Raw genomic sequence first — 25,256 nt, 5'->3', positions numbered from 1 at the left:
GAACAATACCATCAAGACCTCAAGATATAATGTCTTTAACTTTTTGCCTCTGAACCTATTCGAACAATTCCAGAGACTTGCAAATGCATATTTCCTCATTTTGCTATTCCTACAGGTATTAACTTTGGGGATCTTTTCCACAGAGCATTTTATCAATACCTCTGGGACCTGATTGTGTAATCGATTCTTCTCCTCCCTAAACTAAGAAATGTCTCTTTAGATAACAGGCAAGTGGATGGACTGGAGTGTCATGACAGTCCTATAGAATAGGTCAGGATTAGGCAGGATGAAACAATCTCTATAAGAGGAAGGACACAAGGTCACTGAATCCCAAGGAAGTGGAGCTCCCTCATCATGTCTCCATGGCCACTCTTCAGGTTGACTACAGGAGGTCACAGACTCTTTACCCCAACCACAACTACAACTCCATTTCTCATTCATTGTCCCAGCCTCCCTGAGAGAAAGTTAATATGCAGGAATTCTGAGAAAGGGAATGGTTTAGAACATAAAAGTACCAGCACAGGGCAAGGAAGCAGGGCAGGGTCAGCCCAATTTAGTGAGGGAAAGATTGTCTCATTTTCCCTTATGCTGAGGGATGAGGGAGGGGATGTGGTTTTCCGAAGTGCACTCTTACCCTACCTTTCACCAGAACATTTATTATCAGAGGAGAAATAAATAGCCCTTTGCTGTCAAGACAAAAGTAGTGGAGTTTAAGACGGATAGATGGCAACTTATCATCTCCTATTCTTTCGTCCTTTCTTGGAGAGGTTTACCTATATTTACTTCTCTATTATATATTTACTTATATTGCTTATGTTTCCAAAACAATGGAAAGCAACTAGGATAGTTGAATTTATTAGGAGCCTGTGGCGGTGAAAGAGGTGGGGGGTGTGATGCTGGGAGGAAATATATTGTCCTTTAAACTTTCTGACCAGAGTTTCTTCTTTTTCCCTCTCACAGTTGATTCCCCAGATCTCCTCCTTGGCATGGTACACAACTGTGATACCCCTGCTGGTGGTGCTGTCCATAACAGCAGTGAAGGATGCCATCGATGACATGGTGAAATGGCTTCCTTGACTTCTAGTCCTTCACTCTACCTAGTTTGGGGTGGGGGGTGGGGGGGGAACTTCTCAAAACTAGTGTAAGGAAGAAGCACTGAATGTTTCCTTTCCTTGCTTTCTTATCCAGCCCAGAAGAAAATGTAATTCCCTGAACCTCAAGATTTGTAATCTATGCATGGCCAGAAAGGGGCAGTGCGAGGCCTTTCTGTCTTCCATTGCCACTGTTTATTCCCTTTCCCAGTCTTCCTTCCAGCTTTTTTTTTTTTTTTAATTGGAGTTCAATTTGCCAACATATAGCATAACACCCAGTGCTCATCCCACCAAGTGCCCCCCTCAGTGCCCATCACCCAGTCACCCCACCCCCCTGCCCACTTCCCCTTCTACTACCCCTTGTTCATTTCCCAGAGTTAGGTGTCTCTCATGTTTTGTTACCCTCACTGATATTTTCACTCATTTTCTCTCCTTTCCCTTTATTCCCTTTCACTAATTTTTATATTCCCCAAATGAATGAGACCAATAATGCTTGTCCTTTTCCAATTGACTTATTTCACTCAGCGCAATACCCTCCAGTTCCATCCACGTCAAAGCAAATAGTGGGTATTTGCCATTTCTAATGGCTAAGTAATATTCCATCGTATACATAGACCACATCTTCTTTATCCATTCTTTTTTCGATGGACATCAAGGCTCCTTCCACAGTTGGGCTATTGTGGACATTGCTGCTATAAACATTGGGGTGCAGGTGTCCTGGTGTTTCACTGCATCTGTATCTTTGGGATAAATCCCCAGCAGGTTCCAGGTCCTTTTTAATAACCCATGTTTTCCTTCACTTGGCTTTCTCCGAGTTTGCTCTCATCTTTCTTCCTCCATTCCCCCTTCTCCCATTTTTATATTCCTCTTCTCTTCCTGTCCCCTGCTCCCTCTTTGTCCTGTTCTTAGTTTTCTTCTTCCCTTTCCACATCCCCTTGTCCTCTCTAGCTCTCCCTATTTCCAACTTTCACTTCCATCAGATATGTACAGTAGGAACCCCTTGGGTTTAGAACACCTTAGGACATAAACAGAGGCCAACTCCTTTCCTGGCTTTGGAGGGAGAAACTGGCTCCCAGTGAGTGCTGCTTGGCATCCCCTTTGCTCCTTATAGAAGGCCAGGTGAGGCCCCAGGACCATGCCTACTAGTGGGATTTGGGAAGTCAGACCTATTGACCTGCCTCCCGCTTCCCTAAGAGAGTCCTTTCATTTTGTTAGGATAGATTTTTATTTTTTTTCAATTTTTTTTTCTTCTAGAACATTTACTTTTATTGTTTCCCTCTTTTTTAATTTTTTTCCTCTCTTTTTTAATAATAAATTTATTTTTTATTGGTGTTCAATTTGCCAACATACAGAATAACACCCAGTGCTCATCCTGTCAAGTGCCCCCCTCAGTGCCCGTCACCCATTCACCCCCACCCCCTGCCCTCCTCCCCTTCCACCACCCCTAGTTCGTTTCCCAGAGTTAGGAGTCTTTATGTTCTGTCTCCCTTTCTGATATTTCCTACCCATTTCTTCTCCCTTCCCTTCTATTCCCTTTCACTATTATTTATATTCCCCAAATGAATGAGACCATATAATGTTGTCCTTCTCCGACTGACTTATTTCACTCAGCATAATACCCTCCAGTTCCATCCACATCGAAGCAAATGGTGGGTATTTGTCGTTTCTAATGGCTGAGTAATATCCCATTGTATACATAGACCACATCTTCTTTATCCATTCATCTTTCAATGGACACTGAGGCTCCTTCCACAGTTTGGCTATTGTGGACATTGCTGCTATAAACATCGGGGTGCAGGTGTCCCGGCGTTTCATTGCATCTGTATCTTTGGGGTAAATCCCCAACAGTGCAATTGCTGGGTCGTAGAAGACCAGGTAGACGGACAAGTTCCAGGGGAAGTCAAGGGACTTAAAGTATACAGAATCAGAAGATACTCCCCCGTGGTTTTTTTTTTTTTTCTTTTAGGATAGATTTTTATTTTTTATTTTTTTATTTTTTTAGGATAGATTTTTAGATCAAAGTTTACAAGCTTGATATTCCTCTAGCTTTTTAACTCTGCAACTCTTTTAAATTCAGAATTAGCCATGTAGTGGTTGAAATTTTTAGTCCCAACTCAGATGTGCAAAAATGTTAACTTTATTTTTCTATAACTAAACTCAGTCTATCTCACAACTACTACACCACCCTCCCAAACCTTTCTAATGAGAGCTGAAAGCTAAATTTGCCAATTCAGAATAACCCAGTTACTCCTGAGTTAGAACTCCATTTCTTTAGATACACATGCTGACAAATTCAAGATTCTTTCTGCCCTCTTCCTAGTCCTGCCTTTTTCCCAGGGAGTAATCTCAACTGGAAGTAGAAGATCTATGTGAGCATCAGGATATGCCTTGTATTTGTCCCCCTTTTATTTGGTCTTTGAATAAAAGACCTCTATTGCTCTTTCCTTAGTGAATCTACTGTAGAAGCTTCTGTATGTTGACTATGATGGGCATATGCTTGAGAATTCTTAACTTTCCCTGCTCCTACCAAGGTGTGTGAGACTCTAGTCCTATCTATCATTTTTTTTTATTCTCTCCTCTGTGGTGTTGACTAAGTTGTTTGTTCTCATTCCCCCAGGCTCTGGCTTTTGAAATTCAGAGCGAAGATTTTATCTCTTCTTTCTTGGTTCTTTCTCTGAACTCTTTTCCCAGCTTCTCTGAGACAACCAACCACTTACCCTGGTTTTAGTGATAGAAAGGCTTGGAAGGTAAAGGAAAATTATAAATAAAGAGAACTACATTGAGTAGTATTTATTAACCTTTTACATGCTATTTGCTCTTTGCCAATTTCTTTAACATTTTTTTGTGTAATTTTAGAAAAGGCATCAAAATGACAATCAAGTCAACAACCGTTCTGTTATGGTGGTGATGAATGGCAGGTAAGTCATAGGGAAGCCAGTTTAGATAGGACCAGCTCTGGAAGAAGGTTGTCCTTGCTAAAGCTTCATGGGGTTGGGTGCTTTGGAAAGGTAATTCAGGAAAGTGAAAAGAACTTAAGTTTGAACATAAGAATTTGTTTCTAGGTCTAGTATACCCTGATTTTGCCATGTGACCTCAGACCTCTCTGATCCTCATATTTCTTATCTATAAACTGAAGATAATATTCTTTACCTTAGAGGATGTTGTAAAGGTTAAAATGAAATAATAGATATTAAGGCAATTAACAATTTATGACATACAAGTGATTATTATTAGTGTAGTGTTCAGCATGGAGATATCTGTCTTTAGAACATCATCTAATTCTGGCACGGCTTCTATGCCCATTCTACTGTATAACTTTTGATCAGGTTATTTTTTGTTAACAATCTAAAGAAAGTATTGGTTAAAAACTAATAATAAAAATAAAATAAAATAAAGTATTGGTGTTGACCCCATTGCTGTCGTGCTTGGTCATGCTGTCTAAAGTGTTTTCAATGGATCAGTATTTGATGGTGTCCTACAAAATTTGAGCAATTTACCTTTGGCAGGAATGTGGGAGGCAGACATAATTCCTATATAAAACAAAATATGGAGACTATCATAAGAGATACAAAAAGTTATAGGAATTAATAAAAATGAGCAACCATGGCTGATTAAAGGAATCAAGACTTTCTGGAGGAGGTAATATCTGTACTAGGCCTTAAGGGATGGGGAAGAATTCAACAAATAGAGATTAAAAAACAGGAAAAATGACCAGTGTATACAGTAGCATGATTGCAAATAAGTACAGACCAGAAGGAATTCAAAATTGAAGTCCAGTCCTTGTTCACAGTGGCCTTACAGAACATCGAAGTGCTATAGTTTTAATCATATTTAATTCTTTTATGTGAGGTTCTTGGGCACCTAATCCTGTTATTTATTGTGGCTGCTGATTCTTACTTGTAGTGAATTATTTCCTCAAGTGTTTTTTGGTCTGTTTAAGCCTCTCATAAGATACCACAAAAAAGTCAGTTGTGATTAAAAAGAAAATTTAAAGGAAGAAAGGAAAGAAAAAGAAAAGACATAACTGAGTGTATTAGAAATTTGCAAGGGTAGGGAGTCACTGACCAAATGGATTTAGGTGAATGAACTCCCCAAGTAGTTTGAGCACTTGGGTTTTGAAAAAACTTGGAAAAGCATTTGTCATAGAGTGGTTTTAGGGTGGGAGATCAGAAGTAGGGCCCTGGTTAGACTTTATAAGCCAGTGTTCAATTTAATACTCAATGAGGCTGTTGTTGAAATAGTTCATATTCAGTAGCTTTCTTTTTCTAGTACACGTGGTGTTTTTTTTTTTTAAGATTTTATTTATTTATTCATGAGAGACAGAGGGAGAGAGAGAGAGAGAGAGAGAGAGAGAGAGAGAGAGAGGCAGAGACATAGGCAGAGGGAGAAGCAGGCTCCATGCACCGGGAGCCTGATGTGGGATTCGATCCCGGGTCTCCAGGATCGCGCCCTGGGCCAAAGGCAGGCGCCAAACCGCTGCGCCACCCAGGGATCCCCTAGTACACGTGGTTTTGAGTAGAGCTGCTATTGAAAAGGTTTGTCTGTTTTGCAAGTTCAAATTTCTGTCATTTCATTTCTCAATAATTTTGGTTACAAGTGCATCATTAGGGATGCCTGGGTGGCTTAACCAGCGAGCATCTGCTTTCAGCTCAGGGCGTGATCCCAGGGTCCTGGGATTGAGTCCCACATCAGGCTCGCAGGGAGCCTGCTTCTCCCTCTCCCTATGTCTCTGCCTCTCGCCCTGTGTCTCTCAAGAATGAATAAATAAAATCTTAAAACACACACACACACACACACACACACACACAAGTATATCATTAGTGGAACTTTCTTTATGAGAATTCTAAATGCCCTGAGTTGGGAGCACCTGAGTGGCTCAGTCAGTGAAGTGTCTGCCTTCTTTCAGGTCATGATCTGGGGTCCTGGGTGGAACCCTGCATTGCATCACATTGGGCTCCCTGCTCAGCAGAAAGTCTGCTTTTCCTTCTCCTTCTCTTTCTCCCCCTGCTTGTGCTTTCTTTCTCTCTCTCTCAAATAAAAAAATCTTTTTAAAAAGTACCGAGTTGAGGTTGTATCCCTTTTGAGGGGTTTGTGTTTACTTCTGCCAGATAACTCAAGGATATCACCTAATGAGTCCTAATTTTGAGGAGTTATAAATTTGAATCCCATACCTCACAAGGTTATAAATTCTTGGAGGAGAGTTCTCTACTCTCTAACCCTCAGCCCTCCAGAGTAAGATAGACAAACTTTCTTGCCAGTGGGTTGATTTGTTTTAGATCACCCTTTCCCTAATGGTGTTGCCCTTTCAGAGTCCTGGCAATATGAGGGGTTCTTAGTTGCATCTCACTACCTCTCAAGATCCTAAGGCTTCATATCCTGTCCCTCAGTGTGCTAAATTAAAACTCAAGTCACTAATTTAGATTGGTAATTCCTTCCTTCACTCAGAGCAAGAACAACTTCAGAACATGCTGACTGTTCTGGATTTCAGACTTTTTTTTTCTCCTCCTGGCTCCTTACTGTATGGTAAGTGTAGCCATGCCTTTGAAGGAATGTTTGCCTTAGTATATCTAGCATTTCTAAGTGTTTGTAGTAGGAAAAATACCAGTGTTACAGAATTCCAGGAAGTACCATTCACATTAAAACAATATACTGTGAACAGTTTCCTCTGGAGTCAAAGGACTGCCTTCTCTAGCTCTCTGATCGTATTTTCTAAACCAAAAGTTAGAATGCAATGTGTGGAAATTAAAAATATGCTTATGGCACAACAGGATTGAATATTTTAAGTCGGAAGGAAATATCTTCTCCTCTCTTAAATCTAAGACACATGATTATTATAATGTCTAGAAACAGATTAGTAATAGTTTGACACCTCCTTATGCAATAAAATATAAGCTTTTAAATCTTGAGGAGAAGCCAGGATGTAGCCCTTCTCACTACATTTTACTGATGAAAATCATGACAGACAGAATGCCAGAGAACTAGCAAAAGTGAACATGGAATCAAAACAAAGCAAAAACAGATATTCAGATGTTTTTCTTCAAGTCTTGCAGCTACTCCCTTTCAGTACTATAAAGCAGATTTGAAAATTAGTGACAAAAATTAGTAAACATATTCGGATTTTATCTGCAGAGAGATGACACTTGAATCCAAGGGAAGGAGATACAAAGATATATAAATAGTGGTTTTACGAGAAAGACTTTTGTATTATAAAATGCAAGAAGGGGCACCTGGGTGATGCAGTTGTTTGGGCCTCTGACTCTTGGTTTCTACTCCGGTCATGTAGTCAGGGTTGTGATAGTGCTTAAGACTCTCTCGTGCTTTCCCTCTGCCCCTCTCCCCCATAATAAATAAATATATCTTTAAAAACATAATAATGTGCAGAGAAAATTGGATTGAATAAGACACGAAGAAATATAGCTCAGGAATTGGAAGAAAATTATCTAAAATAAAGTGAATTTAAATAAAAGAAAAAAAATTTTTTTTTTGATAAAAGAAATTTGGCCCTTGTTAAAGAAGTCATCTTCTACTGATGCCTTTTTTGTGTCTGGTAAAGTAGTGATGTGTGTCATGCCTGCAGATAACAAGGCATCATTCAAATGCGAAACAAGCAATGGTGTCCAGGTATGCCTTCTCTATGTCAGCATTTTGGGTGCTTGACATAATAGAATTGTTGCAAAGAAGTAGCTCATATTTCCAATATGCTCGTGGCACTGCTTAGTCCTTTATCAGGAAGGAAAGCTTCATGGCCTGTGCAATTGGGGAAATTGAGGTACAAAAAAAAAGAAGAGAGCCAGTATTATTGTGGAATCTACTCCTATTGCCAGCTGCCATTTGTGGGAAGTGAGGATTTGAGGAGGCAAAAGTAATCCAATTTTGAGGTCACATGATAGAATGAGCCCTGGCCATTATATGCAACTTGATGAATCTCTAAACTCTACCCTGAAACTGGTAATAAACTACATGTTAACTACTTGAATTTTTTTAAAAAAGTAATCCAATTTTTGTATAAGTAAATAAAAGTGGTTACAACCATATTATAGAATACAATTTATCAAAAAGAATGAGCCGCATTTTCTAGAAGTGCTCTGCAAGATACGTTATTACATTAAAAATGGAAAGTACAGCAAATTATGTATCTAGTATGTAACTTTTAAATGTATGTCTTGTATTATTTGGATATTATTTGGATTGATATTTTCTAGACAGAAATAATAAAAAAAAAAAAATAGGGCAGCTCGGATGGCTCAGCGGTTTAGCGCTGCCTTCAGCTCCAGTCCTGGAGACTCAGGATCGAGTCCCATGTCCCAGCTCCCTGCATGGAGCCTGCTTCTCCCTCTGCCTGTGTCTCTGCCTCTCTCTCTGTCTCACTCTGTGTGTCCCATGAATAAATAAATAAAATCTTAAAAAAAAAAGAAAAAAATTACAGTTGTTACTTGAGAAGAAAAACTAAAATATGGGGAGAGAGTTTTTCCTTTTCATACTTCTTTATTATTTGAAATATTTTTTACCATGTGCATATATTACTTTTAAAGAATAATTATGTGCACATATGACTACATATGCTTTTATAGAGTTTTAGAAAACCCTTGTAACCTGAAGTCAAGAGAAATGACCCCCATTCTTGATTATAGCAAGGATGCCTCACAAACCAGTTTGGGTTTCCTATAAGCCTTGATTTCATCTCAGTTTATTTTCTTTTTATTTTAATTAATTAATTAATTAGATTTTCAAAGCAGGGCTATGGGGAAATTCTCAAAGCAGGTATTCAAGGCTCATTTTCTTACAGGATAAAGGAGGACAAATGGATGAATATTCAAGTGGGAGATATAATAAAACTAAAAAATAATCAGTCTGTCACGGTGAGTACCTCTTTGGGCTGTGGCTTTTTTCTTTTTTTGCTTGAGTGAGTACAAAGGAACTATTTTAGCACTTCTGCTGCCACTGCTTTTGGTGACCTCTATCTGCATTACTTCACATGTGGAGATCAACAGCTCCTGTGGTAAGGAGCACATGTGGTAAGCTTGTTTTTGCCAGCCTCTTACCACAGCTACAGATAAAATATGACTAGTGTGTAGTAGCAGCAGCGGGCCCTAGACAAAATAAACCAAATATCTATAAGGTTTTAGGATGAACATCTGTTCCTGAGGTAGTTGCTTCTGTCACACTGTAATGTTAAAACTCCCTTTCCTGCTTTCCTCATCTTCTCTGGCTTTTCTGACCACAGGCTGATGTACTGTTACTCTCTAGCAGTGAGCCATACGGTCTGACATACATAGAAACAGCAGAACTGGATGGGTAAGTGTTTCTTCCTGATAATCATTTAAGACCATTGATCCAGCTTAATTTCTCACTGAGAGGGAGAGCATGATGCAGAGAATAAATTTGATTCCCAGATGGAAGTGCCAAAGATGCTAGAAATATTCAGATAAGAGAAAATAGGAAGCCAGACCCTTGGGATCTCAAGTCTAAGGCTGAGCTCTTAACATTCCATAATCAAACATCCACTGGGTAAAGAATCTGGACGCATAAACTCCATTTTCTCTGTCTTTAAAATGGAGACACTCTGGCTGTATTCACTAATGTTGAGTGACAGGAAAGAGGTTAATATAATGTAAAATTTCAGAATAGAGTTCTGAAGTTTCCAGTGGGGGTTAAAGGCATGGGGATGATGAGTATGGAGGTAATTATTTACTGATGAAATACCATGTTCTATAAAGGATTTAAGGTAGAAATTCATTAACAGGCAAAAGCTAAGGTCTTAGGAGAATAGAAGCCATCTTCAGAGAGCTTGTCCTCTGGGGTTTTCTATCAATTGCATTCTTACAACTATTCCTCTTGGTTGCCTGTAAGCTTTTTGAAATGTGGCTTCCATTTTTGTTTCTGTCTCTGAATTCCTATATCTGCAAATGGTTAACTGGAATTCCTTCATGGGTCTTATAAATATTTATGAAATGAGGAGTATTTTTACTTGGAAATGTGTACAAGGTTATTATTCTTACCAAGAGCTGCTCCTTATTCTTGAAGGGAGCAGTGCCACCTTCAGGCTGTTTTGTGGTGTCTCTTCAGCCTCTAGATAGAGCACCTGAACAGCAAGATTTCATGGATCAGTTAAAACAGTGGTGGTGTGTTTCAAGGAATGAGAGCAGAGAGAGGGGAGCAAGTGGGCTAACACTTGGCTTCCTTGTAGAGCTGTCTGTCTCAGTACTGTCTTTGAGAGAGAACAGTGGAGGTGACTCTTAAAGCTCAAACCTGTAGTCCAAGCTCTATAGGCAGTATCTATATTCTTAAAATCCCAAGATGAAATGGGAGAAGCTGGCCCTGTGCTGTTGTAATTATGCATGTTTCCTATGCTTTGATGACTGTGTGCCCTTTGCTCTAGCGAAACCAACCTGAAAGTGAAGCAGGCCATCTCAGTTACCAGCAACTTGGAAGATAACCTGGGGCTGCTCTCTGCCTTTGATGGTAAGTTTGCCCACTCACATGTTTATCAGTAGAGGACTGGTTAAATATAGTACATCCATACAGTGAATCCTTCATAACTTATTAAGAATAATATGCAAGTTGATATTTATTTACATGGAAAAATATTCACAACATATTAATAAGTGAAAAAAAACGGATTACAGCCGACTATGCATAGTGTCTATAAACTGAGCTTATTTTTGGAAACATACATGTTTACAAATCCATGTATAGAAAAACTTGAAGGATGTACTTCAAAAGATTAATAGCATATATCTCTAGGCAATTTTACTTTCTCCTCTTAGTATTGCATATGTATTTACAAGGGACATATTTTACTTCAGTGATTAGGAAAAAGCCAAATTATTTCCATTTTGAAAAAAAATTCTAGATTTGCTTTAAGTTAAGTAGTTTTTTAAATTTCTTTAGATTCAGAGCTCATGTGATCTGACAGTACTGATAGGTGATAAGTTATCATGTGGGTTTTTCTCTCTCTGGACGACCCATATCACATACAGAATTACTCTTCTTTGATGCCCAGAAGCCTTTGTCTGCCTTTCTAAAGGGAGCTGGTGAGAAATGGGCAGCAACTGAGAGAGGATAGGAAAAAGATGTGTATGTATTTTGAAAGAAGATTTTTTCTTCTTTTCTGTTAAGCCTCCTATTAGGAAAGGCCTAAGATTACAGAACCAGAATTCTCACTCCTTCATTTTTCTTTAGGAAAAGTGAAATGTGAGTCTCCCAATAACAAGTTGGACAAATTCACAGGAATACTGACTTATAAGGGAAAAAACTACCTCCTGAACCATGACAAGCTGCTACTCCGAGGCTGTGTCATCAGGAATACAGATTGGTGCTATGGCTTGGTGATTTATACTGGTGAGTCTCCTTTCAGTGACAGACCCCCAATATGCTAGATTCCATTCATGATCAATTTGTGGGTACTCAGTGTCCAGGATGTAGATATGGGAGATACACACACACACACCACCACTACCACCACCACCACACCACACATATATACACACTATGGCTTTGAAACAGATAGAAAGGGAAGGAGGTAGATGGATAGATGAATGGATGGAAGGTTTAAGAAAAACATTTCTTCTGAGAAAAAAAAAAAAGACATTTCCCCCCAAGCAATGAGCTGCTAACATTATCAGCTCTACCTTTGTTAAAGGCAGTCTTTGTGTTCCAAGAGCACAGGGCACTTATGAGTCTTTCCAGTCATATCTGGACACAAAAGAAGGTATACATATAGAAAGAGTACACATGGAGTTAACATGTGAAAGGGGAACATATGAGAGGAGAGTGTATATATATGTGGATTACTTCGAGCAGAGAATACACATAGAATGCTCTTGGTGAGAATGCTCACTATGGAGAAGAATATAAAATAAAATGTGAGGGATTCATACCACAGAAAAGGCACATGTGAATCATTAGCAGTGGCCCCTCTTGAGAAGTCATTTAGAGCCATAGTCCCTTATGCTTAGTGAGGGATTTGGGGGGGATTATGTGTTTGGGAAAATGGAGGAAGCCTCTGTGCCACCTTGTGCCCTTGGTGATAATGGCCATTGATGACATAACTGTAGGAAGAAGATGGGGAACACTGAAGAAAGCATCAGGGAAGATTTACCACAGTGACTACTATCCAACTCTGAGCTCCCTTTCTAGAGAATTCATTACTGGACATGGGAGTCCTAGCTGCTTCACTTCTGTGGAGATTAATGGGATCAAGCCCCTAAAAAGAAGCTTTAGAGTCCAAGGAGGCCTTGGTGGAATTTTTTCATTGGTTCTTGAGCTATAGTGACAACTTCTAGTCCCAAACTCAAAAGATTTGAAGTACATTTATTTTCTTCACTGTACTTTGGCAGCTACCCCTACACATTGCCATTCAAAAAAAGCTCATTTTTCAACAAAAGATTTTTCTCCCTAAGCAATGGCAGTGAGGTTGCCAACAAGCACAAACTTAGTTAAGGTTTCTCTCTGACTCTTGGTTTACATGGTAGTGAGAAATCTTTGGGGACTTTGGGAAACTCGGCAGAAGAGAACTGACACCATTTAAGAGCATCTTGAGTATTCAGTGCAGAATTTAGTTGCTTTTCCTGCTCATGATACCCACATTCTACCATGAGCTCCACATTCTTCTTGAAACATGAGATAGGTCATTCTTTCTAAGGAACCCTGGAAGATTCTGTCCCTTGTAGCTTCCTGGCTTTGAGCCAAACTTCTCATGACTTCAGGCCTTCACAAAATACCTTAGAAGGAATGAATAGTGTAGCTATGCCCTCCATTCTCAGGGTTTGCCCACATTGTCAGGGAAGTTCCAATTCGCTCATGTGTAAACATTAATGAAATTCCTTCATTAGAGTACATGTAAGAGTAACATTCAGATTGTAAAAACTAAGGAAATTGCTACTTACACTTTCTTCTAAACTTCTTACTTTTTTTTTTAAAGATTATTTATTTATTTATTGATAGAGACACACACAGAGGGGGAGGGGGGCAGAGACACAGGCAGATGGAGAAGCAGGCACCATGCAGAGAGCCTGACGTGGGACTAGATCCAGGGCCTCCAGGATCACGCCCTAGGCTGCAAGGTGGCGCTAAACCGCTGCACCACCGGGACTGCCCACTTCTTCTTACATTTTCTCTACAGCCATATCTCTGTTCAGTAATATCAACTCTAGTCCCATTGGCCACTAAGAACTCTTTACTTCTAAAAAAAAAAAAAAAAAAGAACTCTTTACTTCTACTTACCATTTGCCCTAATATGAAGAAATACAGCCTCTGTCTCTCAGCCCCAGAAAAGTCCCAGCTTCCACCTCAGAAGAAGGCACTGCCATTGCCTTTTCCGTTCTTCCTTTCCCAATTAGAAACTAGAAAATGGATCCTGTCTCAGCAAAGAGTTTCCTCAAAAGAAGGTAGAGATTGCTTTATCAAAAAATCTCTTTTCTAAACTAAATAAACTGGATGATGATGAGAAAGAATCTTGTGGCTTCTACTGTTGAATTACTATATTGTACACCTGAAACTAATATGACACTATTTAAACTAACTGGAATTAAAATTAAAATTAAAAAAAAGAAGAAGCTTGTGGGCTCCTCTTCTGACTTAGCTCATCTATGAAAGACTAGACTCTCTAAGGTGCTGCAAAAAGATGGGTCAGCATTGATGCACTTTGCGTAAATAGTTGGAATTATCCTTAGAAACAAAATTTTTATATTTTGAGTTATTGGCACCAACTATGAGCCTTTCTCCAGGGCTTTATCTCCTGGCAAGAGGTTTTATTAGATGATCATAAAGGTATAATTCAATCAATTTTCAATCATCTGAGTATATTCAGTGATTCTAAGGGCTGACCTCTGTGTTTCACTTAGGACCAGACACAAAATTAATGCAGAACTGTGGAAAGTCCACCTTTAAACGGACACACATGGACCATCTCTTGAATGTCCTTGTGCTCTGGGTAAGTTAAAGTCATTTTTCTGCTTCTTTATAAATAGACATTCTTCTCTTCCTCCATGGCAGTAGCTGACATTTCCGACTTAGACTTTAGTTGTTTGAAAAACTCAGGCAGTTTTGGTACCCTATTTACTAATGCCAGAAGCAGAAAAGAACAGACCCAATTGACAAGGAATCTCTAATTTACACCTCTGTTGTACAGGATAGTCAAAATTTGTTTAAGATCTCATGTTCTGATTAGTGCTGCTGGAATGGATCAAGGACCCTGCCTAAGAAACTGACACATTTTTATTTCCTCATAGCCTGTTTTACCCATGAGCCCTTTAATAAAACTTTATTTGGACTAGTATAACACCTTCACTTAATTAAGCTGGGTGATTTTCAAACTGTTTTCTTAGCGAAGTAAGTCTAAGGTCGGCTGTAGGGAAAATAGAGAGGATCAAGTGAGTTCTGTTCTGGCTCCCCTCATTCTGATGTTCTTACTTCCAGAAGAGCAACTTCACATTTGTCTGTACTATAAGATTTCATTTGGAAAATAGATCTTCCGCTGCTAAGAAATGAAATTTGAAAAGCACTCAATAGACAGTAATAACTTTGATAAGAGTTTAAACTGAAGACTTATTTCCATGCTGTCCTATACAGGTTATCTTTATTCTTGTTAGATACAGACTTGTTTACATAACTGAGCAGTTTCAGGGCTTCCTATACTTAACTCAATGATTTTTCATTTTTATTTTTACTCAATTGCTTAGACTCTGAAATTTTCAAAAATACTTTTACTTTCTGTATATCTCTCATTAATATCTGAATTAGAAACTGCCTCTCCTCTATTATTTATTATGGGAAATATCACAGTTCTTTCCTAAATCCTTTGGATTTAGTAAATGGGGTTTTAGAAAAATAGGAAAGTTTATTCAGCTTTGAGACCAGAAGCTAGTATCCACTTTTTCTCTTTCTACTACTGTCTGCATAGCTTTCAGCAATTGAAACTAAGTGACATTTCCTGGTTTCTTAATGAGGAAAACAATCATATTTGAGAATTCAGGAAGGTGACATAGGTAAATATGCCTCTGAGAGTATTTGGAACATGTATCATTAAGCACTAAGTTAGGTCATTTAGCTTTGGCTTGTTTTCAAAACGGGATGTCTCCCATATGCCTAGGGAGGTGCATGTACTTATTTACCTATCTGAAGGTCAGTGACAACACTTGACATCTGTTAGGGTGATATTAACTTTTTAGAATATTCATCATTCACCTACTGGAGCCTCACTGCATCCATGACAACAAACAAGAAGTATTTTCCTCATTTGCAAATAAGAAAATTAAGACACAGTAAAGATAAATATCATAAATAATGGCAGAGACAGATCTATGACTCATCAACTCATATTTATTGAGAATCTATTATGTGCCTAGTATGTGCCAGATGTGAGAATCATAAAGATTTACAAGATCTGGGTGTAGCCCTCTATATAAAAGGGCATTAATTTGTGCCATATGCTTTACATATATAATTTTATTTAATTATCACATCTATCCATCTAGGCATAACTTTTCAGAATCAATGCTCTTTCTGCTATACTTGCTGTCTCTCTGCAGGGACAAAATTAAAACACATGACAAGCCCTGTTTAAAAGGCAGATTGGCCACATATGAAGAAATTATAAGACTAAAAAGAAAATCCCACAAGCTTCCATATCCATATACCAGGATCAAAAGTCAGAATAGCCGAGTGTGCAAGAAAATTATTTGCAGCCTATAATTCTAAATGTAGTGAAACTACCAATAAATTCAAGTATAAAGAAATATCCATATGTGTAAAGATTCAAAAAAATTTATTCATCATGTCTCCTCTTTTAGGAAGCTCCTAGTGTGTATACTCAGGCAAAACAAGAAAGTAAAGTAAGAAAGAAGATAAGGAAGCCAGGAAACATGGGGGCAAGTGAAAGGAAGTCCTAGGATGATAGCTGAATAGCAGGCCTGGAGAACTCCAATGCCGATTAGAGCAGGAACATACTGGTACCTGCAGTGGAGGTCTGCAGAGAGAGAATATAGTTCTCTGCTCAGGTTCTCACAAGATAGAGGCAACAGAGAGTCAGTGAAAATGCTGGGGCAACAAAGCTGGCAGAGTAGCTGTTATAAATTCCTATAGTTGTATGGCCATTCACGTTATCAATCTTTCATTCGGAAAATATGAAATAGTGCTTGCTTCGGCAGCACATATACAGAAAATATGAAATATTATCTGGGGTACCTGTGTTCACTTTGGGGCATCCAGTTTAAGAAGAACATAAGTAAAATCTTAAAAAAAAAAAAAAAGAAGAAGTACATTGAGAAGCTTAATAAAATGACTGTAGAGAAGTACAAATAGGAAATAAATACCTAATAGTCCTGCCAGAGGATGAACTATCAGCAGACTCTGAACATCTCAGAGAACAAGGCCTTCTAATGTGGGTGTCATCACTTCAGAGTAAAACCCACTTTATTTTCAATTTAAGGGGCAGAGCACCTGGGTGGTTCAGTTGGTTGAGGATCCAACTGGTGATTTTGGCTTAGGTCATAATCTCATGGATTGTGGGATCATCAGGCTCCGCGCTCAGTGGGAATCTGCTTTGGACTGTCCCTCTCCCTCTATCCCCCCTCCACACATGTGCATGTACACACGCGCATGTTCACTCTCTCTCAAATAAATAATATCATAAATTAATTAATTTATGGGGCTCACATGTGCTTGCATGCTCCTTGCGCACTTGAGGGTGAGACCCGTCAAATGACACATGCTGCCTATCTATACAAAATTCGTGCTTACTTGTTCCCATTCAGGAGAGTGGCCTATTGGGGAAACAAAATTAACCAAAGGAAACTACCAACCTATAATAATTAAGCTACTCTTTTACTCCCATCTTTAAGTGGACCAGAGGGAAGTCAGGAACACAAACAAGGAGGATGAAGATGAACAAATAGAATAACTGACCCAGGAAAAGATACAATTCAGGGAAGAGAAAAGAAGAGAACTTCCAAAAATTCTTATCACTATTCTTAGAAGACACAATTGCATAAATAAAATAAGAATAGGGTTGCTAAAAAATGGAAAGGAAAAAAGCAATCTAAAGACAAAAAAAAAGAATTTGGGGAAGTAAAATTAGCTGAAATTTAAAAGTCAATAAAAGAACTAGAAAAAAGAGTCAAAGAACTCTCTAATGAAAGGATAAAATATATGAGATAAATACTTCTTTTTAATATAAAACCAAACAAAGAGCCCCCAAATTAATCTACCAGAGAAAACGGAGGGGATGACATTGTCAAAGAGAAATAGAAGAATATTTCCTAGAATTGAAGAAAATGTAACGTGTCCAACCAGAATTCATGATTTTTTAGAGCTCCAAGGGTATTCAGAAGTCCCTCAAAATTTTCACGGGGTTAAGAATAAGATATCAACCCAAAAATTGAACAATAGATTGACATTAGACTTCTTACCCATGCCACTGGATCCTAGGAATTAGTAAGGTCATCCCTTCAGAGTTCTTAGTGAAAGTTATTTGACTTAGAAATCTATACCTAGGAAAACTACAGATCAAGTGAGAAAGCAAACTTGTTCCTACCTTTAAACCTTTACCCTTGCTGACAGTGCCTGATCCACATCTTTACATGGCTTATTTCTTATTTGTCATTTGATGCCACATTTTCAGAGAAGCTACTTTTCTATCTAAAGTAGCCACCCTTACCAATACCTTCTTTATTCTATTAACCTATTTTATTTTCATCACAGCACTTAGCACTAGTTAATTTTTTAAAAATTTCTTACCTCTTGGCCACCTATCTCTACAGGATTATAAATTCTTTGAGAGTAAAGACATTGTCCTTTTTTTTAACCACTTTATCTTCAGCCCCTAGAACTATCCCCAACATATAACAGAGCTTTATTATTATTTGTTGAGTGAAAAAAAAAAATGAATGAAAATCTGAGCTACCAAATTATAAGCCTCTAAGGTAGAAATTAGATCATAACCATCTCTATATTCTTGGAAATGTCTTACACAAAATAGTGATCAATAAGTATCTTTTGAGTGGTTATTAAATGAGGAAAATTCTTGAATTAGCGAGGTGCAGTATTTTGCTATTTTTCACCAGAACATTGTTAATGTAGTTAAATGTAATGCACTTTCATTTCTTGAAGCTGCAGCAGAAATCTTTCTTGGCTTAAACACTTCATTTTTTTCCTGCATTTTTGGAAATGTTTCTTCGGGGAAAATCTGGCAGATACAAGAAGCGTATTTAGCCAAGCTGCTTCCTGACGAGCCCAGAGCTGAGCTGAAGTTTGATCCCCTCTCTCTCCCCAGTGACCAGAGCTCACAGTGACAATGCTTCCTGAAACCTAGTCTATTAAGTAAGAGTGTGTTTGTTGGGTAAAGAAGAAGAGTGTTAGGGATCCCTCGGTGGCTCAGTGGTTTAGCACCTGCCTTCGGCTCAGGGCGTGATCCTGGAGTCCCAGGATCCCTGCATGGAGCCTGCTTTTCCCTCTGCCTGTGTCTCTGCCTCTCTCTCTCTCTGTCTTTCATGAATAAATAAATTTTTTAAAAATCTAAAAAAAAAAAAAAAAAAAAGAAGAAGCAGAGTGTTTGAAATTTGAGTGGTGCCAGAAATCCAGGATCTACTTCTGGGATGAAGAACAATGAAAAGCACAGATGTGAAGGTTAAAGAATCAAGGAGTACTTTCTTTTTACCTGCTGCCTATGAAGCCTGGGAGCTCCCCTGTGACAGTGACAGCCTTACTAGTTCACTGTCATTTTTGTCAACAGTGATTTACTGGTATCACTTTTTGCTAAATGGAAGTCTGTCCACTCTTCTTGGGTCTGACTGGCTCTGATAATAAACAAGCAACCTCTAGGGTTTGTAGCCACAACCAATTTCTTACTTGTTTCTTACTGTAGAATGGAAGCGAGGTGAAGCTTTAGAAACTATGTACCAATAAACTCCATCACAATAATAAGAGACATAGAACATCTACAAGGACTTAGAAAGCCTTAAGATGGCAGGAAAAGTTCTGGGAATGAGGAAAGAGCAAACTGTGTCCTGCCCCTGGTAGCCTCACACCGATGGACAAGTCCTGCCCTAAGGGATTTGGTCTGATAGACATAATTTTCCTTTCTGGTGGCTTAATCTGAGCAGAAAGATCTGGTCCAACAGTAAGGCAGGACACATCACTGGAAATCATGGGTAATTCTCAGTTATCCAGGCAACAGAGATGGAGTATGCTGAAGGTCCCCCTGCAATATTTTCCCACAACTTTGAAATAAATAATTTATTTTAATAATTTATAACAAATAAATTATAAATAAGTTTCTAGTTATAAATAATACTTTTTTCTAATCATTTCACCTGTCCCATTTTTTCCCATTAGAGCTGATGATATAGGGCCTGGAAGAGTGGCAGGTAGAAAAATATGGGCCCCAATTTAATGTTGGCCATATAGACTATCCAAAAAGGAATTTGATGAATTGTCAAATTCATCATTGAGGTTTGATCTAAATAATGAGGATAGCCTTGCTCCCACATGACTCATTGAAGAAAAGGATAAGAAGTAGGAATAAGATTAAGAAGGAAAGGTTTATGGCCCCAGAGAGACCATTACAAATAGCTAAACTACTCAGTATGAATCTGCATTTGGCTAGAAATAAAGGTAGGTTTTACTGGTTTTTTCTCAACCCTCCTCTGTTTTGTTCTTCCCCATCCCATTACTCACTCCACACTCAAATCTCAAATATCAAATGATACTAAAGATTTATTTTTAATTTTTTAAGTGATAAAATTAATGTTAAACACATGGCTATGTATTTAAATAATATCCTTTAAAGGTATATATTAAACAGTTTACAGATAAAATTATATAATGTGAGGGGATCCCTGGTGGCTTAGCGGTTTAGTGCCTGCCTTCAGCCCAGGGTGTGATCCTGGAGACACGAGATCAAGTCCCGTGTCGGGCTCCCTGTGTGGAGCCTGCTTTGCTTCTCTCACTGTCTGTGTCTCTGCCTCTCTTTCTCTCTCTGTGTCTCTCATGAATAAATAAAGAAATCTTTAAAAAATTATATAATGTGAGAAATTTGCTTAAAACAAAAGGAGAAGAGAGGGCTTGGATGAAATAAGACTGACGCTGAATTGATAGTTGTTAAAGCTGGGTGATGGGTACATAGGGATTCATTATACTATTTATATAACTTAATATGTGCTTGAAATTTTTCATAATAAGTTTTTTTTTAAATCTCATTTTCTGAGAATAGTCTCAGACCTACTCCTCCTGCCTCTTATATTCTTCTTTTCAAAGACTTTCCCATCAAAAACACTTTTCCTGTCAGTGACTCAAAGATGAGAACTCCAGTCATCTAACAGTGGGGATGTGTTGCTTTGAGCTAGTCACACTTTGTGACAAAGAACACAGGTGTGAGGACCATGGATTAGACTTAGAGGTGGTTCAATAATAACATCACATCTATTTGCTCTAGCGTTATGTGGACATGTAATGTTAGTGGAATGTAAAATTGTACAACCACTTTGGAAAGCATTTGGCAGTTTCTTAAAAAGTTAAATATAAATTTACTGTAGGATCCAGCAATTCCACTTCTAGATGTTCACTAAGGAAATGAATATATCCATGCAAAATCTTGTACACATATGTTCAGTGCAGCTGTTTATAATAGCCATTAACTGGAAAAACTCAAATGTCCAACAAAAGATAAATTAGTAAACAGATTGTGCAGTATCCATACAATGGAATACCATCAGTAGATGTAAAAACATACATGAATCCCAAAATAATTATGCTGAGTATATGAATCTCATCAAAAGGAGAGCATGTACTATATGATTACATTCATATAAAAATTTTTTGATATTTTTTCATCTTTAACATATAATTGATATATAACATTGTATAGGTTTAAGGTGTACCATACTGTGATTTGATATATGTGTATATCAAATATGTAGTGAAATAATTACTACAATAAGGATATATTAACACATCCATCACCTCACAGAGTTACATTTCTTTTGTTTATTTGGTGGTAAGAACTTTTAAGATCTACTCTCTTAGTGACTTTCAAATTGTTAGGTATAGATTGTTAGGTATAGTCACCACGCTGTTCATTACATCTCCAGAATTTAATTGTCTTAAAACTGGAAGTTTATACTCTTTGACCATCTTCACCCCACTCCTCTTCACTTACCCTTGGCACCTGGCAACCACCAGTCTGCTCTCTGTTTTTACAAAGTTTTGTTTTTGTTTTATTTTATTTTTAAAGATTTTATTTATTTATTTATTTATTCATGAGAATATACAGAGAGGAGAGAGAGAGAGGCAGAGACACAGGCAGAGGGAGAAGCAGGCTCCACGCAGGAAACCCGATGTGGGACCCAATCCTGGGGCTCCAGGATCATGCTCTGGGCTGAAGGCAGTGCTAAACCCCTGAGCCACCCAGGCTGCCCTTGTTTTTGTTTTAGATTCCACATATAGACTATCAGAGTATTTGTTTTTCTCTTACTCCACTTAGCATAATGCCATCAGAGTTCATCCCTGTTATCACAAATGGCTGAATTTTCTTATTTTTTATGGCTGAATAATATTCCAGTATGTGTGTGTTCGTGTATGTGTGTGTGTGACATTTTCTTTATCTATTTATCTGTCAGTGGACACTTAGGTGACTTCCATGTCTTGGCTGTTGTAAATAATGCCACAGTGAACATGGAGGTAGATATCTTCTCAAGGCAGTGATTTAATTTCCTTTGGGTATATACTCAGAAGTGGAATTACTAGATCATATGGTAGTTCTGGTTTTAATTTTCTCAGGAGCATCTATACTGTTTTCATAGTGACTATACCAATTTACATTCCCACCAGCAGTGTACATCTTCCCTAGTGTTATCTCTTTTTTTTTTATTATTATTATACCCATTCTAACATTCTTTGATTATACCTTTCTAAGGTGACATCTCATTGTGGTTTTAATTTGCATTTCCCTGATGATTAGTTGATAATCTTTTCATGTACCTATTGGGCATTTGAAATCTAAATATAAAATAAATATTTGAAATCTATTATCTGTGTAGGTCCTTCGCCCATTTTTTAAATCAAATTATTTGGAGTTTTTTTGCTATTTGCTATTGAGTTGTAAGACTTCGATATATATATTTAATATTAACCTCTTATCAGATATGTGGTTTGCAAATATATTCTCTCCATAAATTGCCTTTTGTTTATTTCTTTTGCTGCACAGAAGCCTTTAATTTGATGTAATCCTACTTGTTTATTTTTGCTCTTGTTTCTTGTGCTTTTTGGTTGTCACATCCATAAAATCATTGCCACTGATATCAAAGAGCTTTGCTCTGTTTTTTACCTAGGAGTTTTGTGGTTTCAGGTCTTACATTTAAGTCTTTAATCCATTTTGAGTTAATTTTTGTGAGTAGTATAAGATAGAGTTTCAGTTTCATTATTTTACATATGATTATCTAGTTTTTCCAGCACCATTTATTGAGGAGTCTGCCTTTTATCCATTGCATGTTCTTACCTCCCTTGTCCAATATTGGAGATATGTGCATGGGTTTATTTCTGGACTCTTGATTGATTATGTTCCATTGGTGTACATGCCTGTGTTTATACCAGTACTATTTTGGTTAGTATAGCTTTGTAATGTAGCTTGAAATCAGGACATGTGATACATCCAGCTTTGTTTTCTTTCCCAAGATTACTTTGGCTATTCAGGATCTTTCAGGATTCCATAGAAATTTTAGGATTATTTTTTCAGTTTCTGCAAAAAAAAAAAAAAAATGCCATTGGAATCTTGATTAGGATTACATCGACTCTGTAGATAATTGTGGGTACTATGGACATTTTAACAATGTTTACTGTTCCAATCCATGAACATAGAATATCTTTCCATTTATTTGTGTCTTCACTTTCTCTCATTAATGTCTAAATCCCACTGGATCATGGTGTATGATCCTTTTAATGTGTTGTTGAATTTGTTTGCTAGTATTTTGTTGAGAAGTTTTACATCTATATTCATCAAGAATATTGGCTTACAGTTTTCTTTTCTTGTAGTATCCTTGTTTGGCTTTGGTACCAGGGTAATGCTGGCCTTGTAAAATGAGTTCGGAAAAGTTATCTCCTCTTCCCAAACTTCTTTTCCAATCATCATTCTCAAATTTGTCTTTTTTTGCTTCCTTGTCCCTCTGTGTCCTTTTCTCTCAACCTGATAGCAGATTGAGATTATCTGAAACTATAACCTTGGGTAAGAAGGTTTAGGGGCACCTGAGTAGCACAGTCAGTTAAGTGGCTGACTCTTGGTTTTGGTTCAGGTCATGATCTCAGGGTCGTGAGATTGAGCTCCACATCAGGTTCTGCACTTAATGCAGAGTCTGCTTGAGATTCTCTCTCCCTCTCCCTCTGCCCCTCCCGTTCCTCCTCTTCTCTCTCTTTCCCTCAAGTAAATCTTAAAAAAAAAAAAAAAATGGTGTCATCTTTAATCTGAACTTTGCCTCCAGGCTGAATCACTTTATTCAATTGGAAATAATTATTAGGCCTTGTTTGCTTAAGATCTCAATTTTATCTCTTCATCTTTGGTGTCTAAAAGCAATAGGCTTTCCAGTCCTTTGATGACCCAAATTTCTCTCTATTCCTCTTCATTTCTGCTTATCAACTGGTCAATTACTGCCTTTGTTCAGAGGCAGCCAACACACACTAATATTCTAATTATTTCTAACCACTTCCTTCAGAGCTGTAGGCTCAGGAAGCACATGATCTGTCCTCCAGTTTTACCAAATCTTTACTAGAGACATAATTGCCATATTTTCAGCCTTTTTATCCATTTCCTTACCACCCACCTACCTCCAACTGTTAAGCCATTGCTACGTATTCTAGACTTTGGCTAAAACTGCACCTCACTTCAATAATGGAATGATTGAAAGCTTGGGTTCTGGAACTGTTTTAAAACCTGTCTCCTCAGCGTGCCTGGTTGGCTCAGCCAGAGAAACATGTGACTTTTGCTCTTGGAGTCATGAGCTCAATCCCTACATTGGGTGTAGAGATTACTAAAATAAATAAATAAATAAACAAACAAACCTGTCTCTCCTAGTTAGTAGCTAAGTGACATGAAGCAAAATACTTTTCTACTCTTAATATCAAGTTCTTTATCTATTACTAAAAGATAGGTATTATAAATATTAAATAATATATGTAAAGTTCTTAGCACAGTTCCTGATACTTCATTGGTATTTAATATAGTTTAGTTACTTTTATCTCCCTTCAAGATCTCAAAGATGGCTCCTGCTAGGCTTTCTTTTCATCCAGTACACTACTGCCTAAAGCCTATGACCTATAGGGCCCCCCTGACCTCAAAGAACAGAGGGAAGTTTGTTGAGAGATAAGTTTCCAAAAGGTAGATCTGAAGCACCATATACCTTGGATGAAATGTTAATTTAATTCTTTTTTTGATTTCCAGATTTTCCTGTTTTTAGGCAGCATGTGTTTTATCCTAGCAATTGGACATGGCATTTGGGAGCACAAGAAAGGCTACTACTTCCAGAGTTTTCTGCCATGGAAAAAATATGTGTCTTCATCAGTTGCCTCTGCCATCCTCATATTCTGGTCCTACTTCATTATTCTCAACACTATGGTGCCCATTTCCCTTTATGTCAGGTAGGCTTTTTTTGACCACTTTGTGTTATAGGGGGAGGGAGCTGACTTTACACTTCCTGCTTAATTCCCCAAATAGAGTGCGTTAAGAAACATTTTTTAAGAAAGCATAGATGGTGTGCTCCTTAACTCTTTACTTTCCATAGTGCTGAGTGTACAAAACACTCTGAGAAATGTCTAGAGATAGGGTTTCCTGGGTGGCACAGTCAGTTAGTATCTGACTCTTGGTTTCAGCTCAGGTCATGATCTCAGGGTCCTGAGATTGAGCCCCACATGTGGCTCCACCCTCAGTGTGGAGTCTACTTGGGATTCTCTCTCTCTCTCCCTCCTGCTTTGTGCTTGCTCTCACTCTCTTTCTCTCTGAAATAAATAAATAGGTGCCCGGCTGAAAGATGGCTATAACCACTAGGCAGCCACAGCCCAGAGGGACCTAAAGGACTTGATGTTTCCCTCTGTTCCCCAGGGCACGACCTCCTTACCATAAAGCCAGTTAGTCTGCACCCTAGACTGGATTTATTCAGTGTTATTCCTCTCCATTGTATTGCT

General features: G+C 38.1%; 1 protein-coding gene across 1 annotated transcript in view; it reads left to right on the top strand.

Annotated features, from left to right (window-relative positions):
* Positions 1-25,256, top strand: part of LOC121494480 (phospholipid-transporting ATPase FetA-like) — a 124,700-nt gene that overhangs the window by 57,822 nt on the left and 41,622 nt on the right. Inside the window, exons 5-13 of the mRNA XM_041760969.1 lie at positions 2-115; positions 961-1,059; positions 3,948-4,009; positions 8,878-8,950; positions 9,316-9,386; positions 10,471-10,553; positions 11,274-11,432; positions 13,937-14,025; positions 24,517-24,713. Coding sequence (XP_041616903.1) covers positions 2-115; positions 961-1,059; positions 3,948-4,009; positions 8,878-8,950; positions 9,316-9,386; positions 10,471-10,553; positions 11,274-11,432; positions 13,937-14,025; positions 24,517-24,713 — 947 coding nt within the window. The remainder of the gene's footprint in view (position 1; positions 116-960; positions 1,060-3,947; positions 4,010-8,877; positions 8,951-9,315; positions 9,387-10,470; positions 10,554-11,273; positions 11,433-13,936; positions 14,026-24,516; positions 24,714-25,256) is intronic.

This window comes from Vulpes lagopus, chromosome 7 (genome assembly GCF_018345385.1).
Source record: "Vulpes lagopus strain Blue_001 chromosome 7, ASM1834538v1, whole genome shotgun sequence".
In the NCBI taxonomy this organism is placed as follows: Eukaryota; Metazoa; Chordata; class Mammalia; order Carnivora; family Canidae; genus Vulpes; species Vulpes lagopus.
This window is presented reverse-complemented; position numbering and strand designations above follow the sequence as displayed.